Raw genomic sequence first — 22,144 nt, 5'->3', positions numbered from 1 at the left:
CCACAAAACAGAACAAGTGTCAGTTAAAGAATAACAGAACATTTAATACCTGCGCATGGCTGGCAGAGTTGAGTGATGTTGAGATGTGTGGTCTGGTTTGTGATGGGATTGTTGATCACACAGCTGTAGATGTTGTTCTCCTGATATTCCACCTCCAGAGGTAGAGAGAGACTGATGCTGAGATCAGACACACTGATGCTGGACAATAAACCGTTTCCTTTGTACCAGGAGAGAGACACAGCACTCACATTCACAACTGAACACAACAGTGAACAATACGATGATGATGAACATTGTGAAGAGTCTCTGGTGATGTTGGGAATAGGCAAACGAGCTGGAAAACATGACAGAATAACCAGGAAGTTTGCAAAATTGATGTAAACATGCTGAATTAGTGTTCTTAAAGTTGCTGTTCGGATAAGATTTCCTTCATTTTCCTTAACTGTTTGCAGCACAATTACAGAACTAATTCATCCTTCAAACTGTGATGGATTTCTAAGTTGAAGGATGGCAATGTAAAGGAATTGAATCTGAATAGAAGAATTCAGACTCTGAAAAATCCAGAACTGTGGCAATGTCTCCAAGACACTTGAACATGGGGAAGTCGTGGCCTAGTGGTTAGAGAGTTTTACTCCTAACTCTAGGGTTGTGGGTTTGAGTCTCGGGCCGGCAATACCATGACTTTGAGCAAGGCACAGAGACCCTAACTGCTCCCCGGGCGCCGCAGCATAAATGGCTGCCCACTGCTCTGGGTGTGTGTTCACGGTTTGTGTGTGTGCACTTTGGATGGGTTAAATACAGAGCATGAATTCTGAGTATGCAGACAGGGACTTTTCAGATTGTATGTAATGGTTCCAGAAAGTACAGCACAAGTGCACTGTTAATGTTGCGCAATGAGGATTCCCTCTCTAGGCCACCCTGTTCTGCCAGTATAGATGTTGAAAAGTGAGTTCATGAGTGAGTCTCCACCCTTAACCTAATTTATTTATTTATTTATTTTTTTTAATGTACATTTATAACATATTTTGTGTAATATTATGCCACCCTGGCAGATAAAAAGAAAGAAAAAAGAATCAACACTGCAGTGAGGGTGTTTCTAATATAAAGGAAGTGACCATAATCCGAAGTATGGGGCTTAATAAAGAAGGCCATAAGTCAATACATAGACATTATATTTGAGCAAATTAAAATATCCTGTTAACCCAGCGAACAATGTAAAAGGATCTATTAACTGTATATTAACCATAGTTCTATTAACCATAGTTACAGTGGATAAAGTAATATCAGAAATGACAAACGTTGAGGTACAAGTGCATCTGACAAATTGACAACAGACTCTAGTTAGTTGGTTAGTTTCAGCATAGGGCTGAAATCCTATTGTACTTGTTTACTTTCAAAAGTAATGTGTGCCGGTAGAAGCCTCATGCTGTGGGGCTGTCTTTCAGTGGCAAGTACTGAAAGACTCGTCAGAGTAGAAGAAAAACTCAGTGCACCAAAATATTAAGATAAAATAGAATTGCTGTATGTGAAAGGGAAAAAAATGTTTCAACAATACATAATGCTATATAATATTATGTTTTAATTTTAGCATGTTGTATTAGCATGATGTTTTGCACCTGTTTATTGGGGTCGGAATAGTTGCTGAAGGATATATGTGCCATTATTGTGGTTAGAGGTTCTCATCCACCTTCTGACCACAAGTGAAACAACAGACAAAGTTTCCATCAGACACTTTGTAGAGTTTTCTTAGCTCTCTTTATACAGTATTCATGGCTGACTTTGTTTAGGATTTAAGAAACCTTGATTATCAATGTGAATATGCACATTTAGAACTGTGAAAACAACAAAGGCCTGGAATAGCAATCCGATTGTTAACAACTAAACCACCATTAATATTTAGTTTGCTTTTGCTTTGTCCTTTTTTCAGCTGTCACTACTTCCGTTTGGCATGTTGTGTGGGTGTGATGCACTCGATGATAAATATGAGATTGTTTTGATCTGGCTCAGACACAATTCCAGAAACAAATCACTGAATGTGTTTTTAAAAGTGAGTGAGGGTGCTCTAGCAAAGTAGAGATGTATAGAGAGATTCACAAATCATTACTATTTACTAATAATTGCAACAGCTTTTCCAAAAATATTTGGAGGGCTTGAACATGTTCCCGATTTATTCACTCTGAGGGAAAGTTTTTCAAAAGTTGTCACAGGTGTGGTACCTGGGCTACACCCTTGTACTTTATTTACCCTTAAAGGGGTCATGTGATGTGACTTCAAATTTTCCTTTCCCTTTGGAGTGTTACAAGCTGTTAGTGAACAGATAACATCTCTAAAGTTGCAAAGACTAAGGGCACTTTCACATCTGCCTCATTTAGTTCGGTTGAATCGTACCAGAGTTCATTTCCCCCTTTGGTGCGGTTCGATTGGGCAGGTGTGAAAGCAGCAATCGCACTCGGGTGCGCACTAAAGGTGGACTAAACAAGCGTACCGAGACCTGCTTGAAGAGGTGGTCTCGGTACGTTTTCAAACAAACTCTGGAGCGGTTCGTTTGTGGTGAGAATGTGATCCGACCTCGGACAGATCCAACTGCAAAAAGTACTGATCATTTTTGGACTAAACCAGCTGCCGTAGTTAGCTGCGCTGTGCATTATGGGATGAGGAAGTGTTTGTTGACAGTTTGCACTTTAGCATGGCAGCTCGTGGACAAACTTGGAGTAGTGAGGAGGTGCGGAGCCTCATAAAAATTTGGTCTGATGACCATGAGCATGTCAGAGTTAAGAAGAATTAATGCACACCTCCACTTGAAGTTACGAGCGATTCCCGCTCGCTGTTTGAAGTGCATTAGAACGTTGTTTTCAAGCTGCATCCGCGCTTCATTATAAAAATGTATTTTTTGCATATTGTGGTGTATACAAACAATGTAATAGATTATGGCCAGGGACAAAACCAGCACGCGCAGTCGTGTTGACGTGTGGTTGTTGTCTCCGTGTTGTTTTCTGGTTTTTCCTCTTATGTTGGAATTTTCCCACGAGTAAATTCTGACCAATCGAAAAGCAATTTAGGAAATACGTCATGGCCAATGAGTGATGTAGATGTTGTCATGTGACTGCATTTTGGTTCGTTTCAACTGGTACGGACCAAAGCAATCAGTGTTGTGTGAAAAGGAACCAAAAAAGCTGAAAAATGCTACAATGTATAATTGTTTGCCCTTGGTTCGGACCAGATAAATTGAACTAGAGATGTGAAAGCACCCTGAAGTCTCAAATCCAAAGAGATATTCTTTATAAAAGTCAAGACTCGTCCGAACCCTCTCTGTGGACGAGTTTGTTTCATTGTGAAAGCAAGACTACTTTGTTTGGCCTTCCAAAGGGAAGACACAACTAGAAATCAGTGCAAGAGGTTACCTACTTATCACAGGAGCTTTACTGACGAGATGCGAATGAAAGTTGCTTTCGATTTTTTGCCTAGCCCCATATTGATAAATACCTTTGATCTAAATCATGTAAATGTCCCTACCCTTGAGGGTGTTCATACTCTTGATCTTGAGTTAACATATGGAATTTCTCTTTATGATCTAGTAGACAATGGGTTTTCTGATCATAAAAGTGTTATGTTTTCTATTCCTGTATCATCAAACTCTTTGCAACTAAACTAAATCACAATTAATTAACTCTGATTCAAATAATTTTATATATAAACTGAACTATAATTATTATTATTTTTATTTATTTTTTGTTATCTACCCACATCATATAACTTTTTATATTTTGGGAATAAATACGATTTGTGACAAAATTTGTGTGTAGTATAAATTAGTAGGCCTAAATATGTTAATGTAGGTTTATAATATGTACAACAACCAGAGGTCAGCAACGCTACAAGATGAAATGTTAAAAAGTGCTGGTAATAAGATGAATATTCAGATTTAACATTGTAAAGTAAATATTTTGATGGCAGCATGTAAAGTACCAGTTTGGACATGGTAAGTACGGAAGGAGACATAGCCTACGAATGTGATAAAAACGTTATAAAAACATTTCTACAATGTTGCAAAAAAAAAAAAAACAGCCATTTGTCCTATAAAATATGTGGGAAAAAACATGATCACAACCTATTTCACAACGTAAAAAAAAAAAAAAAAAAAAAAAGCAGTCGAGGTAAATTACAGACATGGATTTGAATCAGATTCAGTTAGATGGACAGTTTACACCAGGTAACTTGTTCCCGGAGGGCCACCCTCCTGTAGTTTCCCACCCCAATAAAACACATCTGAACCACCTAATCAATGTCTTGCTATGCATGCTAGAAATGTCCAGACAGGTGTTGAGGTAAGCTGGAGTTAAACTCAGAAGGACATGGCCTGCCAGGACTGAGTTTGGACATTCACACCTGCCTCATTTAGTGCTCTCACCTAGTGCTCGTTCTGCCTATCCTTTGCACTTTTAAGTTATTTAATTATATTATCTCTTACTCCTAACTTATATACCAGAATTAGGTTTAACCATTAATACATTATTGTCTTTTGATTTGATACCTACTGTGTTTTGCACAAGCTATGTATTTTTTTTTCCTTTTTTTTTTCTCCTTTTTTCCTATATATATATATATATATATATATATATATATATATATATATTTTTTTTTTTATTATTTATTTATTTATTTATTTATTTTTTTTTATTGCATTGTCTGAAAGTTTAAAATGATAGAAAACATCCTAAAATTACTTTTGGCTTACTTACCTTATCTTGAGAGCCACGTAAGTAAAAAAAAAAAGGCTCATCTTACTCCACTCTCCCCTATCAAGATATTTGTTCTATTGTAAAGTTCGGTTTTATTGTGATGTGATGTCATGATTATGACAGGGGCTGGTTTCACAGACATGTTTTAGGATTGGGCCAGGATTATAACCTGGATTAGGCTGTCAGTTCAATTAGGAATGTAAGGATGTGGTGACAACAGCTGTGCAGAGGGGGCCCAATTAGATTTTTTTTGTCATGGGGCCCAAAATTCCTGGCACCGCCCCTGGCTGGTCTTAATGTCTTTAAACACCGTGCACCAGACTTTAGGCTCGAGACTGAAAACACTAATTGAGCTCAAATGACATTCATAACCGACCTGACAGTAGTGTTTCCCGGCTTCACAGAATGAACCTGCTCGCGCGTGGAACTAAAAGTATTTTCTTGCAGAACGACCCAGTCTGGATAACAATTGGCTAAAACGACTGTCAATCAAACTCATAAAGAATAATGCAATTCAGTGAGCCGCTAGTGATTCATTGTTACGGTGTGATCATCGAGACCAGAACGTTGTTCATGTAAGGACTATGACGGACAAAGCTGTTTTCCTTTGCTTTTGTCTGTTGCTCAAGAAAGGTAAATAGCACTAGCCTTTTTTGTTTTGTTTTGTTTAGCTTGTTCTTAATTGTGTTCTTTTAGCAGAAGCTCTATGAACTACATGTATAAGGCTGGAGCCGTACCATATCGTCTACATAGCCCCCAAATCTTATAAGTCTATGGTTGGCTAGTTCGAGGTCGCATCGGTAATTTATGTTCAACACATGGATGTTTAGCTTTTTAGTTTTTTGAAGCCCCAGACTTGTCTTCAAAACTTGTTTGTTTGAAATATGTTCTGTTTTGTTGTTGCTGTGAGTTCTTGATAGGATACAGGCTGCGTCGCGGAGTGGGTTTGCCGCGTGTTGATTTTCGTCTTCTCGCCTGTACACCTGCGGCCGCGCATAACAGGTATCAGGCGAGGTTTAACCACAGCAGCCGCGGCCCCGGGGAAGAGTGAAGCGGAACACTCAACAAACCCGCTCCACGTCTGCCACGCTCGCAGTGTGTCCCAGGCGTGCGTCGGTTCAAAACGGCAGTTGTTGGGCATTCAGAGGAATTTAGAATTTGATCGAGCGTGGAGCGATTTCACCAGAGTGGGATGAAATAGATGAGTGGGGAGCGGAATTGACAAATTCATATAGGCCTACACGCATGCTTCCTCAAACAAATTGGTGATTTGAATCAGTGCAGAAATCCTTCGCAATGTGTGTGATTGTATTTGATAGATGTCTGTTAATTTTAGGGTAACAAATGAATTCAGAAGATGCCTTATTCATGTATGCTGACATAGTGCTAGGTAGTTAACTGAGACATAAATTTGTTCAATAATATACTTCATATTATTTTAATTAATTGTAATTATTGATATAATTATTGTGTGGGGGAGTTGTCTTCAATTTAATTCAGTTGATTGACCAGTTCTCTATTGAGAAATATTTAAATAGACATTTAGCCAATGTTTTTTAAGATGTTTATGGAGTGTATTCAAATGACTTTTTAAAGATGCCAGGAAAATCTTATGTGTGCTTAGTTAGATTTCACTTTCAGCTTAATAATGGTTGTGATAAATTCTGACTTCCAGTCATATTCTTACCTCCATCTTTAAGACTGGTACCAGATTGTTCCCTTCACTATTTACTAATTTGCTTGCCAAGGTGTTTGCACCTTATTTTTATCATAAACGCGGTGTGGCCATTTGGAAATTGAATGTGTTATGGTTTCCAGTGTCTTTTGCTTCCAGTTATTTCAGCTGTACAAAAACTGTCCATTATGCAGTTTGATACTGCTATTTGTTATCATATTATTTTAATTTGTTATCGTAATCACGAACACCTTTTTTAAATATAGTTATTTACACTTAGTGGCTATTGAATCACAGTTCACACACATTAACAGAAAATAGCAAATGCTTCTTCTGTGTTGCAAAATGAGGTGGACAGATTGGCTAATGGAAACGACTGCCTGTTCTTGATTCAGTTCATAATGTTGATAAAGAATTATTCCTGTTATATAGCCGAGACACATATTTTCTAAATATGTTTCAGGTGTTATTGGTGATACAGATGAAGTGAAGTCAGTGTCAGCGCTGGAGGGAGATTCTGTCTCTCTAAACACTGATGTTACTGAAGTACAGAGAGATGATCAGATTCTGTGGATGTTTGGACCTCAAAACACTCGTATTGCTGATATCCACAGACAGAACATTTATATAGATGCCACTAATACAATATTTGAGAAAAGACTCCAGATGGACAGTCAGACTGGATCTCTGACAATCAGAAACATCAGATCTGAACACTCTGGACTTTATAAACTACAGATCATCAGCAGCAGAGGGACAGAAGAGAAGTTGTTTAATATTTCTATTTATGGTAAGTTGACGATGCATACCCGCATCATATTCATGTCTTGGCATCTTGTTGTCCTAACTCTACATTACTTTTAGTTTATGTCGAGATGCTATAAGTGCAAATGAAGTTAGATGTTATTTACACAGTTTTATGCTTTTTTACACATTGCATCCATATAAAACAAATAGCACTTTGCATAAAAAGTGATTCCTATGTAGTGATACATTCTAGTGTAAATAAAACTATTACACTTATTGTATTATGGTTACAATCTGCATCATTTAATGTTCATATCTCTGTCCAGCACGTCTGCCTGCTCCAGTCATCACCAGAGACTCTTCACAATGTTCTTCAGGATCATCCACATCCAATTGTTCACTGGTGTGTTCAGTTGTGAATGTGAGTGCTGTGACTCTCTCCTGGTACAAAGGAAACAGTTTATTGTCCAGCATCAGTGTGTCTGATCTCAGCATCAGTCTCTCTCTACCTCTGGAGGTGGAATATCAGGAGAACAACACCTACAGCTGTGTGATCAACAATCCCATCACAAACCAGACTCAACACAACATCAACATCACTCAACTCTGTCACACATGTGCAGGTATTAAATAGTCTTTTATCCTCTAATTGTAAATGAGTCAGGCCTGTTATCATATCGTACTAAAGACATTTTATTATCTTTTATAAACTTGCCTTTATCATTATTTTTTATTATTAGTATTATTATTATTAGTTCTATATTTTAAGAATCAATACAGCCCATATGAAATTGTTTTGTTTTGTGGCATCAATTCTACTTGGATCCTATTTGGATAACTTTGATCCTACAGTATATGCTACTTTATTCCTAAATTTAGAAAAAAAAAACTTTTAGAAGACATACATGTTTATGGGTTTACATTTTTATAACCCATCCTGGAAAATGGATGAAATATTTTTCTATTTTCATATATATATTCAGTTTGCTTTATCCAAACGTTCTTTAAAATGTAAAGAATTGATCATGTGTCTCTAAAGAAGTGAAATTTAACATGTTAGGTGACATCTTCCATCATCATGATTTATGTAAGACTTTAAGCTGTAAAACAGTAATAACTTTTTTGTTTTTGTTTTTTTTTGTGTATTACAGAACTGGATGAGCGTTTGAAACACATGATGCCGATAGCCAATATGACAATTATAGCAGGGCTGCTTGCTTTCATTGCTGCAGTTGTAGGTTTGAGGTACCACAGAAACATAAGGCAAGTCAATACAAAAATACATATGCTTGAGCATATTTTGTTAACTTTAAAATTGTGATTTGTAACCATTTTCTGTTTTCTGTTATTATTATTATTTTTTTTTTAAAACATTTATGACTCGGGAAGAAGAGGTGATTTATGTTGATAAAACATTTTGTGCATATCTGGGTAAAGAGAACAGTAAGACAACTGCGACTTTTCTGTAAACCCTCAGCCGTTTTATTTTTAATTGTGATTCTGTTTTCTTGCAGGACAATAGTGCAACAGTTCACACAGTGTACACAAGCGTAAGGGAGAGTGGAGAGAGTTGAGCCATTTTTTTGTTTTCATATTTAAAGCGAGCATGTGACAGTAATGGGTCCAACTTAAATATGTGCATACATTTCAGGATGTGATGCATACTGATTCATTCACGAAACTAGGCATCCAATCAGATTTCCGACTCTCCCCAATGCCATTTCAACATGTTGAATCAGGCAAACTGCTGCCAATGTGAACCCAATCTGACGTGTGACAAGATTTGGGTAATCGAATGGAAGTATGGATGATTTCTTTTATTTAAAGATACCATTCACAACTCTGAAGGCATTTTTTTAATTATGTAAAAATTTCAGAATAAAATGGTTAATAATTAAAGACTGCAACTGACAATACAATACTGGGCTAATATTACTCAACATCCCACTTATAAATGTTGCAAGGAAATACAATTTCATAAAGGGATATTCCATCCCAAAATTGAAATTGTCATTATTCACTTACCCCTATGTCATTCCAAACCGTAAAAGCTTTGTTCGTCTTTGGAACACAATTTTGTTGTGTTTTGGAATTTTGGAAAGATATTTTGGATAAAAACAGGTAGGCTTGAGAGTGTCCCATAGACTGTAAGTAAATAACATTGTCAAGGTCGAGTAAAGTATGAAAAGCATCGTCAGAATAGTCCATCAGTGGTTCAGCCGTAATGTTATGAAGTGACAAGAATACTTTTTGTACACAAAGAACAAAAACAATGACTTTATTCAACAATTCCTCTACTCTGTGTCTCTCCAAATCAGCGTAGGGCCATTTTGGCAAATCTGAACTGAACCTAGATGGAGTATGCACTTATGTGTATTTACACTTTGGTTTGAAAGTGAAAAATTCATCTGCGCAGTGCAGAGCCTACAACATTTGCGTACAGCTCCGATTTGCCAAAATGACGCTACAGCTAAAACAAAAACACTCTCCCCCGATACGAATTTAGGAGCCAAAATGTTTTGTTTATTGTTGGTCAGTTTATCACTGTTATATCATGTTTCTTTGTATTTTGTATAATTTTTTCAATCATTTGGATTTAATGTTTAATACCCCCATTTTTTTGTGCTCGTTCTGTCTATCCTTTGCACTTTTAAGTTATTTAATTATATTATCTCTTACTCTAATTTATATACCAGAATTAGGTTTAAGCATTAATACATTATTGGTGTTTGATTTGATACCTACTGTATTTTGCACAAGCTATGTTTTTTTTTTTTTTTTTTTCTTTTGTTTGCTTCCTTCTAAGTAGTAGTTTAAACAATCTAACTCAATCTTTATATACCTAATTAGAGCAACATTTTCAACAGTCAGAGGTTACCGACTGCTACTATTTGAGTAGACCAACATAGTCACCATTACCTAGAACCAGTTATATAGTCCTCACATGAAGACATGAACAAACATCTGGAATTTGCACATTTTTATGCCCCATTGGGGAATGGGAGAGATCCTTAAGCTATCAATGCTTTATTACAGTCTACTTTTGTAAAGAAAATCGTCGTAAGCCAAACATGAATGGGGCGCTTTCTTGAATTCACGACTAACATTCACTTCCCCATGCCTTCACTCACAAGTGACTGATGACCTTAATGTTAATACACTATTTCTTGTCTGTCTCTCACAAGATCAAAGTAAGGTTCTTCCAGCCTTACCATGTGTACTCTGTCATTAAACTGCCTTTTTCACTGAGCAGTAATTCAGAAATGTGTTCAATATTTTAAGCCACTGTTATTCACATTTCTTTTGAATTTGTATAAAATTTTGTAAAAAGAAATAAATATAAAATTAAATGCTCAATGAAACAGTGTCACCATAAATGTAATTAAGAGAGAGAGGAAAATATGAGTTTTTGGGAAAAGCAGTTTCTACAAGACCATTGTGGCAGAGAGGTTGCATGTTATTTTTGAGGTTTCCAGTTCTATCAGTATTTGAGATTCACACCAACTACTGTCACAAGACTCAATCCATCATTCACTGCCTTGTATTGTGTGCTCTTGTTATTGCTTTTTTGTATGTTGACTTTGTATAGTTTGTAAAAAGTAGCAGATATATAATAAAGTTTAAACACAAGGGTTGTGGGTTTCTGGAAGAAAGTGTTTTCTACAAGACCATTGACAGTGTCTTCACTTGTGGCAAAGAAGTTATAAGTTATGAGTTTAAATAACAAGGAGAATAACTAAGTGCATTAAACGATAAAATTGTTTGCACTACAAACCAGTGTGTTCATAATAAAGATAAAATAATTTAGTGTTTAGTCTCATTTACCTATTATTTTATGATGTAATATTATTTTATAATGGTATTTTTGTGCTGTGCAGTCCTAAACTTTTCTCATAGACCATTTTCTTTGACTCGTGATAATGAGAAGATTGAGATGATGATAATTTTTGGAAAACACCAAAAGTAAGTCATTTAACATTTTTAACAATTTATTCGACTTTATTTCATTGCACATGTAAGGTACAAGGCAACGAAATGCAGTTGATGCAGTAGAAATATAACGAAGCATCAGGGAACATCTGCGTGTAATGAAGGAGGAAACAGAAGCTTAGACCAAACGTAGAGCTCCTCAAAGAAAGGATGGTGCTGACAAAATTCTACCGGACAAATTATGGGATGAGGAAGTGTTTGTTGACAGTTTGCACTTTAGCATGGCAGCCCGTGGACAAACTTGGAGTAGTGAGGAGGTGCGGAGCCTGATAGAAATTTGGTCTGATGACCATGAGCATGTCAGAGTTAAGAATTAATGCACGCCTCCGCTTGAAGTTACGAGCGATTCCCGCTCGCCGTTTGAAGTGCATTAGAACGTTGTTTTCAAGCCGCATCCGTGCTTCATTATAGAAATGTATTTTTTGCATATTGTGGTGTATACAAACAATGTAATAAATTATGGCCAGGGACAAAACCAGCACGCGCTGTCGTGTTGACGTGTAGTTGTTGTCTCCGAGTTGTTTTCTGGCTTTTCCTCTTATGTTGGAATTTTCCCCCAAGTAAATTCTGACCAATCGAAAAGCAGTTTAGGAAATACGTCATGGCCAATGAGTGATGTAGATGTTGTCATGTGACTGCATTTTGGTTCGTTTCAACTGAAAAATGCTACAATGTATAATTGTTTGCCCTTGGTTCGGACCAAATGAATCGAACTAGAGATGTGAAAGCACCCTGAAGTCTCAAATCCAAAGAGATATTCTTTATAAAAGTCAAGACTCGTCCGAAACCCTCTCTGTGGACGAGTTTGTTTCATTGTGAAAGCAAGACTACTTTGTTTGGCCTTCCAAAGGGAGGACACAACTAGAAATCAGTGCAAGAGGTTACCTACTTATCACAGGAGCTTTACTGACGAGATGCGAATGAAAGTTGCTTTCGATTTTTTGCCTAGCCCCATATTGATAAATACCTTTGATCTAAATCATGTAAATGTCCCTACCCTTGAGGGTGTTCATACTCTTGATCTTGAGTTAACATATGGAATTTCTCTTTATGATCTAGTAGACAATGGGTTTTCTGATCATAAATGTGTTATGTTTTCTATTCCTGTATCATCAAACTCTTTGCAACTAAACTAAATCACAATTAATTAACTCTGATTCAAATAATTTTATATATAAACTGAACTATAATTATTATTATTTTTATTTATTTTTTGTGATCTACCCACATCATATAACTTTTTATATTTTGGGAATAAATACGATTTGTGACAAAATTTGTGTGTAGTATAAATTAGTAGGCCTAAATATGTTAATGTAGGTTTATAATATGTACAACAACCAGAGGTCAGCAACGCTACAAGTAAGATGAAATGTAAAAAAGTGCTGGTAATAAGATGAATATTCAGATTTAACATTGTGAAGTAAATATTTTGTAGGCAGCATGTAAAGTACCAGTTTGGACATGGTAAGTACGGAAGGAGACATAGCCTACGAATGTGATAAAATCGTTATAAAAACATTTCTACAATGTTGCAAAAAAAAAACAAAAACAAAAAAAACATATTTGTAACATCCAAAAAAAAACAGCCATTTGTCCTATAAAATATGTGGGAAAAAACATGATCACAACCTATTTCACAACGTAAAAAAAAAAAAAAAAAAAAAAAAAGCGGTCGAGGTAAATTACAGACATGGATTTGAATCAGATTCAGTTAGATGGACAGTTTACACCAGGTAACTTGTTCCCGGAGGGCCACCCTCCTGTAGTTTCCCACCCCAATAAAACACATCTGAACCACCTAATCAAGGTCTTGCTATGCATGCTAGAAATGTCCAGACAGGTGTTGAGGTAAGCTGGAGTTAAACTCAGAAGGACATGGCCTGCCAGGACTGAGTTTGGACAGCCCTGGTTTACACCCAGATGGTGTCCAGATCTTACTCACTGACTCAGGTCAAGTTACCTCTAACTTACCATGGGGCAAATCTATTTATTTATTTTTGATTAGTAATCAATATATATATATATATATATATATATATATATATATATATATATATATATATATATATATATATATTTATTTATTTATTTATTTATTTTATTTATTTATTTTTTTATTTTTTTATTGCATTGTCTGAAAGTTTAAAATGATAGAAAACATCCTAAAATTACTTTTGGCTTACTTACCTTATCTTGAGAGCCACGTAAGTAAAAAAAAAATGTATGGAATGTAAGGATGTGGTGACAACAGCTGTGCAGAGGGGGCCCAATTAGTTTTTTTTTCTTTTTCTTTTTTTCATGAAGCCCAAAATTCCTGGCAGCGCCACTGGCTGTAAACGACTGAACAATTGGCTTAAACGACTGTCAATCAAACTCATAAAGAATTATGCAATACAGTGAGCCGCTAGTGATTCGTTGTTACGGTGTGATCATCGAGACCAGAACGTTGTTCTTGTAGGACTATGATGGACAAAGCTGTTTTCCTTTGCTTTTGTCTGTTGCTCGAGAAAGGTAAATAGCACTAGCTTTTTTTTTTTTTTTTTTAGCTTGTTCTTAATTGTGTTCTTTTAGCAGATGCGCTATTAACTACATGTATAAGGCTGGAGCCGTACCATATCGTCTACATAGCCCCCAAATCTTATAAGTCTATGGTTGGCTAGTTCGAGGTCGCATCGGTAATTTATGTTCAACACATGGATGTTTAGCTTTTTAGTTTTTTGAAGCCCCAGACTTGTCTTCAAAACTTGTTTGTTTGAAATATGTTCTATTTTGTTGTTGCTGTGAGTTCTGCGTTCTGGGTTTGCCGCGTGTTTATTTTCGTCTCCTCGCCTGTACACCTGCGGCCGCGTATAACAGGTATCAGGCGCGGTTCAACCACAGCAGCCGCGGATCACTCAACAAACCCGCTCCACGTCTGCCACGCTCGCAGTGTGTCCCAGGCGTGCGTCGGTTCAAAACGGCAGTTGTTGTGCATTCAGAGGAATTTAGAATTTGATCGAACGTGGAGCGATTTCACCAGAGTGGGATGAAATAGATGGGAATAGAGTGGGGAGCGGAATTGACCAATTCATATAGGCCTACACGCATGCTTCCTCAAACAAATTGGTGATTTGAATCAGTGCAGAAATCCTTCGCAATGTGTGTGATTGTATTTGTTAAATATCTGTTAATTTTAGGGTAACAAATGAATTCAGAAGATGCCTTACTCATGTATGCTGACATAGTGCTAGGTAGTTAACTGAGACATAAATTTGTTCAATAATATACTTCATATTATTGTAATTAATTGTAATTATTGATATAATTATTGTGTGGGGGAGTTGTCTTCAATTTAATTCAGTTGATTGACCAGTTCTCTATTGAGAAATATTTAAATAGACATTTAGCCAATGTTTTTTAAGATGTTTATGGAGTGTATTCAAATGACTTTTTAAAGATGCCAGGAAAATCTTATGTGTGCTTGGTTAGATTTCACTTTCAGCTTAATAATGGTTGTGATAAATTCTGACTTCCAGTCATATTCTTACCTCCATCTTTAAGACTGGTACCAGATTGTTCCCTTCACTATTTACTAATTTGCTTGCCAAGGTGTTTGCACCTTATTTTTAACATAAACGCGGTGTGGCCATTTGGAAATTGAATGTGTTATGGTTTCCAGTGTCTTTTCCTTCCAGTTATTTCAGCTGTACAAAAACTGTCCATTATGCCGTTTGATACTGCTATTTGTTATCATATTATTTTATTTATTATCGTAATCACAAACACTTTTTTAAATATAGTTATTTACACTTAGTGGCTAATGAATCACAGTTCACACACATTAACAGAAAATAGCAAATGCTTCTTCTGTGTTGCAAAATGAGGTGGACAGATTGGCTAATGGAAACGACTGCCTGTTCTTGATTCAGTTCATAATGTTGATAAAGAATTATTCCTGTTATATAGCCGAGACACATATTTTCTAAATATGTTTCAGGTGTTATTGGTGATACAGATGAAGTGAAGTCAGTGTCAGTGCTGGAGGGAGATTCTGTCTTTCTAAACACTGATGTTACTGAAGTACAGAGAGATGATCAGATTCTGTGGATGTTTGGACCTCAAAACACTCGTATTGCTGATATCCACAGACAGAACATTTATATAGATGCCACTAATACAATATTTGAGAACAGTCTCCAGATGGACAGTCAGACTGGATCTCTGACCGTCAGAAACATCAGATGTGAACACTCTGGACTTTATAAACTACAGATCATCAACAACAGAGGAACAGAAGAGAAGTTGTTTAATATTTCTATTTATGGTAAGTTGAGGATGCATACCCGCATCATTTTCATGTCTTGGCATCTTGTTGTCCTAACTCTACATTACTTTTAGTTTATGTTGAGATGCTACAAGTGCAAATGAAGTTAGATGTTATTTACACAGTTTTATGCTTTTTTGCACATTGCATCCATATAAAACAAATAGCACTTTGCATTAAGCATAAAAAGTGATTCCTAAGTAGTGATACATTCTAGTGTAAATAAAACTATGACACTAATTGTATTATGGTTACAATCTGCATCATTTAATGTTCATATCTCTGTCCAGCACGTCTGCCTGCTCCAGTCATCACCAGAGACTCTTCACAATGTTCTTCAGGATCATCCACATCCAATTGTTCACTGGTGTGTTCAGTTGTGAATGTGAGTGCTGTGACTCTCTCCTGGTACAAAGGAAACAGTTTATTGTCCAGCATCAGTGTGTCTGATCTCAGCATCAGTCTCTCTCTACCTCTGGAGGTGGAATATCAGGAGAACAACATCTACAGCTGTGTGATCAACAATCCCATCACAAACCAGACTCAACACAACATCAACATCACTCAACTCTGTCAGCCATGTGAAGGTATTAAATAGTCTTTTATCCTCTAATTGTAAATGAGTCAGGCCTGTTATCATATCGCACTAAAGACATTTTATTATCTTTTATAAACTTGCCTTTATCATTATTATTTTTTTATTATTAGTATTATTATTATTAGTTCTATATTTTAAGAATCAATACAGCCCATATGAAATTGTTTTGTTTTGTGGCATCAATTCTACTTGGATCCTATTTGGATAACTTTGATCCTACAGTATATGCTACTTTATTCCTAAATTTAGAAAAAAAAAAACTTTTAGAAGACATACATGTTTATGGGTTTACATTTTTATAACCCATCCTGGAAAATGAATGAAATATTTTTCTATTTTCATATATATATTCAGTTTGCTTTATCCAAACGTTCTTTAAAATTTAAAGAATTGATCATGTGTCTCTAAAGAAGTGAAATTTAACATGTTAGGTGACATCTTCCATCATCATGATTTATGTAAGACTTTAAGCTGTAAAACAGTAATAACTTTTTTGTTTTTGTTTTTTTTTGTGTATTACAGAACTGGATGAGCGTTTGAAACACATGATGCCGATAGCCAATATGACAATTATAGCAGGGCTGCTTGCTTTCATTGCTGCAGTTGTAGGTTTGAGGTACCACAGAAACATAAGGCAAGTCAATACAAAATACATATGCTTGAGCATATTTTGTTAACTTTAAAAATTGTGATTTGTAACCATTTTCGGTTTTATGTTATTATTATTATTTTTTTTTATTAAAACATTTATGACTCGGGAAGAAGAGGTGATTTATGTTGATAAAACATTTTGTGCATATCTGGGTAAAGAGAACAGTAAGACAACTGCGACTTTTCTGTAAACCCTCAGCCATTTTATTTTTAATTGTGATTCTGTTTTCTTGCAGGACAATAGTGCAACAGTTCACACAGTGTACACAAGCGTACAGAAGAGTGGAGAGAGTTGAGCCATTTTTTTGTTTTCATATTTAAAGCGAGCATGTGACAGTAATGGGTCCAACTTAAATATGTGCATACATTTCAGGATGTGATGCATACTGATTCATTCACGAAACTAGGCATCCAATCAGATTTCCGACTCTCCCCAATGCCATTTCAACATGTTGAATCAGGCAAACTGCTGCCAATGTGAACCCAATCTGACGTGTGACAAGATTTGGGTAATCGAATGGAAGTATGGATGATTTCTTTTATTTAAAGATACCATTCACAACTCTGAAGGCATTTTTTTAATTATGTAAAAATTTCAGAATAAAATGGTTAATAATTAAAGACTGCAACTGACAATACAATACTGGGCTAATATTACTCAACATCCCACTTATAAATGTTGCAAGGAAATACAATTTCATAAAGGGATATTCCATCCCAAAATTGAAATTGTCATTATTCACTTACCCCTATGTCATTCCAAACCGTAAAAGCTTTGTTCGTCTTTGGAACACAATTTTGTTGTGTTTTGGAATTTTGGAAAGATATTTTGGATAAAAACAGGTAGGCTTGAGAGTGTCCCATAGACTGTAAGTAAATAACATTGTCAAGGTCGAGTAAAGTATGAAAAGCATCGTCAGAATAGTCCATCAGTGGTTCAGCCGTAATGTTATGAAGTGACAAGAATACTTTTTGTACACAAAGAACAAAAACAATGACTTTATTCAACAATTCCTCTACTCTGTGTCTCTCCAAATCAGCGTAGGGCCATTTTGGCAAATCTGAACTGAACCTAGATGGAGTATGCACTTATGTGTATTTACACTTTGGTTTGAAAGTGAAAAATTCATCTGCGCAGTGCAGAGCCTACAACATTTGCGTACAGCTCCGATTTGCCAAAATGACGCTACAGCTAAAACAAAAACACCCTCCCCCGATACGAATTTAGGAGCCAAAATGTTTTGTTTATTGTTGGTCAGTTTATCACTGTTATATCATGTTTCTTTGTATTTTGTATAATTTTTTTCAATCATTTGGATTTAATGTTTAATACCCCCATTTTTTTGTGCTCGTTCTGTCTATCCTTTGCACTTTTAAGTTATTTAATTATATTATCTCTTACTCTAATTTATATACCAGAATTAGGTTTAAGCATTAATACATTATTGGTGTTTGATTTGATACCTACTGTATTTTGCACAAGCTATGTTTTTTTTTTTTTTTTTTTTTTTTTTGTTTGCTTCCTTCTAAGTAGTAGTTTAAACAATCTAACTCAATCTTTATATACCTAATTAGAGCAACATTTTCAACAGTCAGAGGTTACCGACTGCTACTATTTGAGTAGACCAACATAGTCACCATTACCTAGAACCAGTTATATAGTCCTCACATGAAGACATGAACAAACATCTGGAATTTGCACATTTTTATGCCCCATTGGGGAATGGGAGAGATCCTTAAGCTATCAATACTTTATTACAGTCTACTTTTGTAAAGAAAATCGTCGTAAGCCAAACATGAATGGGGCGCTTTCTTGAATTCACGAGTGACTGATGACCTTAATGTTAATACACTATTTCTTGTCTGTCTCTCACAAGATCAAAGTAAGGTTCTTCCAGCCTTACCATGTGTACTCTATCATTAAACTGCCTTTTTCACTGAGCAGTAATTCAGAAATGTGTTCAATATTTTAAGCCACTGTTATTCACATTTCTTTTGAATTTGTATAAAATTTTGTATAAAGAAATAAATATAAAATTATATGCTCAATGAAACAGTGTCACCATAAATGTCATTAAGAGAGAGAGGAAAATATGAGTTTTTGGGAAAAGCAGTTTCTACAAGACCATTGTGGCAGAGAGGTTGCATGTTATTTTTGAGGTTTCCAGTTCTATCAGTATTTGAGATTCACACCAACTACTGTCACAAGACTCAATCCATCATTCACCGCCTTGTATTGTGTGCTCTTGTTATTGCTTTTTTGTATGTTGACTTTGTATAGTTTGTAAAAAGTATCAGATATATAATAAAGTTTAAACACAAGGGTTGTGGGTTTCTGGAAGAAAGTGTTTTCTACAAGACCATTGACAGTGTCTTCACTTGTGGCAAAGAAGTTATAAGTTATGAGTTTAAATAACAAGGAGAATAACTAAGTGCATTAAACGATAAAATTGTTTTTACTACATAATAAAGATAAAATAATTTAGTGTTTAGTCTCATTTACCTATTATTTTATGATGTGATATTATTTTATAATGGTATTTTTGTGCTGTGCAGTCCTAAACTTTTCTCATAGACCATTTTCTTTGACTCGTGATAATGAGAAGATTGAGATGATGATAATTTTTGGAAAACACCAAAAGTAAGTCATTTAACATTTTTAACAATTTAACTACCCTGATTAGATTAGATCAGATTAGATTCGACTTTATTTCATTGCACATGTAAGGTACAAGGCAACGAAATGCAGTTGATGCAGGAGAAATATAACAAAGCATCAGGGAACATCTGCGTGTAATGAAGGAGGAAACAGAAGCTTAGACCAAACGTAGAGCTCCTCAAAGAAAGGATGGTGCTGACAAACTTCTACCGGACAAATTATAGGATGAGGAAGTGTTTGTTGACAGTTTGCACTTTAGCATGGCAGCCCGTGGACAAACTTGGAGTAGTGAGGAGGTGTGGAGCCTGATAGAAATTTGGTCTGATGACCATGAGCATGTCAGAGTTAAGAAGAATTAATGCACGCCTCCGCTTGAAGTTACGAGCGATTCCCGCTCGCCGTTTGCAGTGCATTAGAACGTTGTTTTCAAGCCGCATCCGTGCTTCATTATAGAAATGTATTTTTTGCATATTGTGGTGTATACAAACAATGTAATAGATTATGGCCAGGGACAAAACCAGCACGCGCTGTCGTGTTGACGTGTAGTTGTTGTCTCCGTGTTGTTTTCTGGCTTTTCCTCTTATGTTGGAATTTTCCCGCAAGTAAATTCTGACCAATCGAAAAGCAGTTTAGGAAATACGTCATGGCCAATGAGTGTTGTGGATGTTGTCATGTGACTGCATTTTGGTTCATTTCAACTGGTACGGACCAAAGCAATCAGTGTGGTGTGAAAAGGAACCAAAAAAGCTGAAAAATGCTACAATGTATAATTGTTTGCCCTTGGTTCGGACCAAATGAATTGAACTAGAGATGTGAAAGCACCCTGAAGTCTCAAATCCAAAGAGATATTCTTTATAAAAGTCAAGACTCGTCCGAACACTCTCTGTTTGTTTCATTGTGAAAGCAAGACTACTTTGTTTGGCCTTCCAAAGGGAGGACACAACTAGAAATCAGTGCAAGAGGTTACCTACTTATCACAGGAGCTTTACTGACGAGATGCGAATGAAAGTTGCATTAGATTTTTTGCCTAGCCTTATGTTGATAAATACCTTTGATCTAGATCATGTACTGTAAATGTCCCTACCCTTGAGGGTGTTCATACTCTTGATCTTGAGTTATCATATAGAATTTCTCTTTATGATCTAGTGGACAATGGGTTTTCTGATCATAAAAGTGTTATGTTTTCTATTCCTGTATCATCAAACTCTTTGTAACTAAACTAAATCACGATTAATTAACTCTGATTCAAATAATTTTATATATAAACTGAACTATAATTATTATTTTTTTTTTGTGTGTGTGTGTGAACTACCCACATCATATAACTTTTTATATTTTGGGAATAAATACGATGAGTGACAAAATTTGTGTGTAGTATAAATTAGTAGGCCTAAATATGTTAATGTAGGTTTATAAAATGTACAACAACCAGAGGTCAGCAACGCTACAAGTAAGATGAAATGTAAAAAAGTGCTGGTAATAAGATGAATATTCAGATTTAACATTGTGAAGTAAATATTTTGATGGCAGCATGTAAAGTACTAGTTTGGACATGGTAAGTACGGAAGGAGACATAGCCTACGAATGTGATAAAAACGTTATAAAAACATTTCTACAATGTTGCAAAAAAAAAAAAAAAAAAAACAGCCATTTGTCCTATAAAATATGTAGGAAAAAACATTATCACAACCTATTTCACAACGTAAAAAAAAAAGAAGAAAAAAAAAAAGAAAGGCAGTCAAGGTAAATTACAGACATGGATTTGAATCAGATTCAGTTAGATGGACAGTTTACACCAGGTAACTCGTTCCCGGAGGGCCACCCTCCTGTAGTTTCCCACCCCAATAAAAAACATCTGAACCACCTAATCAAGGTATAGCTATGCATGCTAGAAATGTCCAGACAGGTGTTGAGGTAAGCTGGAGTTAAACTCAGAAGGACATGGCCTGCCAGGACTGAGTTTGGACAGCCCTGGTTTACACCCAGATGGGGTCCAGATCTTACCCACTGACTCAGGTCATGTTACCTCTAACTTACCATGGGGCAAATTTATTTATTTATTTTTGATTAGTAATCATATATATATATATATATATATATATATATATATATATATATATATATATATATATATAATGTGGGTTTTTTTTTTTTTTTTTGATTGCATTGTCTGAAAGTTTAAAATGATAGAAAACATCCTAAAAATATAGCTGCAAGCAGCGATGGCGGGCTCAAGCCACCAATGCCATCGCCACCCCGGTGGCATCAGGTAAACTGTGCCCAGCGGGCACATGCATTCACAATATCCCTCTGGCAGTGAGGTTTTAAAGGATATGGCAGTTAAAGGGTTAATCCGAATCATCTAGACTTTAAAATCACATTCACAGAACAATATATATATATATAACTGTAGTAACACTTTACAATAAGATTTCATTTATAAACATTATGTTAACATGAACAATATTTATATAGCATTCATTCATGTAAGTTAATATTCCAAACTTAAACATTAAAACATTGTTTTATTGTGATTTTTTTCCACATTTTACCAATTCCAAACCATATCAATCTTAATAACTACCATTATTTTTTTATTTAATCATTTATGAGTGCTATACAATAGTCCAGGAAAGCTGGAAGAGAAAAACTCCTTATATTCATGTGTGCAGAATTATTAGGCATGTTTTCTTTTACAGATGAAATGCACTAAAAAGAGTTTTAACTCAAACTGTAAAGTCGAAAATTATGAAATACCCATGAGAAATATCAAACACAA

At 35.6% G+C, this 22,144-nt stretch overlaps 2 protein-coding genes across 2 annotated transcripts; both read left to right on the top strand.

Moving 5' to 3' along the window:
- The first annotated feature begins 5,323 nt into the window (after positions 1-5,323).
- Positions 5,324-8,715, top strand: LOC113100681 (SLAM family member 5-like). Its single transcript, XM_026265312.1, has 5 exons — positions 5,324-5,372; positions 6,878-7,204; positions 7,488-7,784; positions 8,313-8,424; positions 8,676-8,715. Exons 1-5 carry the CDS (start codon positions 5,324-5,326, stop codon positions 8,713-8,715), a joined length of 825 nt encoding a protein of 274 aa, XP_026121097.1.
- A 4,901-nt stretch (positions 8,716-13,616) lies between these two features.
- On the top strand, positions 13,617-16,671 carry LOC113100683 (SLAM family member 9-like; the record flags this gene model as incomplete). Its single annotated transcript, XM_026265314.1, has 4 exons — positions 13,617-13,665; positions 15,131-15,457; positions 15,748-16,044; positions 16,578-16,671. Coding segments are annotated over exons 1-4 (767 nt in total), but the record flags the coding sequence as incomplete, so codon positions are not given.
- Between the last annotated feature and the right edge of the window lie 5,473 nt (positions 16,672-22,144).

Source organism: Carassius auratus, unplaced genomic scaffold, assembly GCF_003368295.1.
Source record: "Carassius auratus strain Wakin unplaced genomic scaffold, ASM336829v1 scaf_tig00217332, whole genome shotgun sequence".
Lineage (NCBI taxonomy): Eukaryota > Metazoa > Chordata > Actinopteri > Cypriniformes > Cyprinidae > Carassius > Carassius auratus.
The sequence above is the reverse complement of the archived record's forward strand: the minus strand, read 5'-3'. Positions and strand labels throughout refer to the sequence as shown.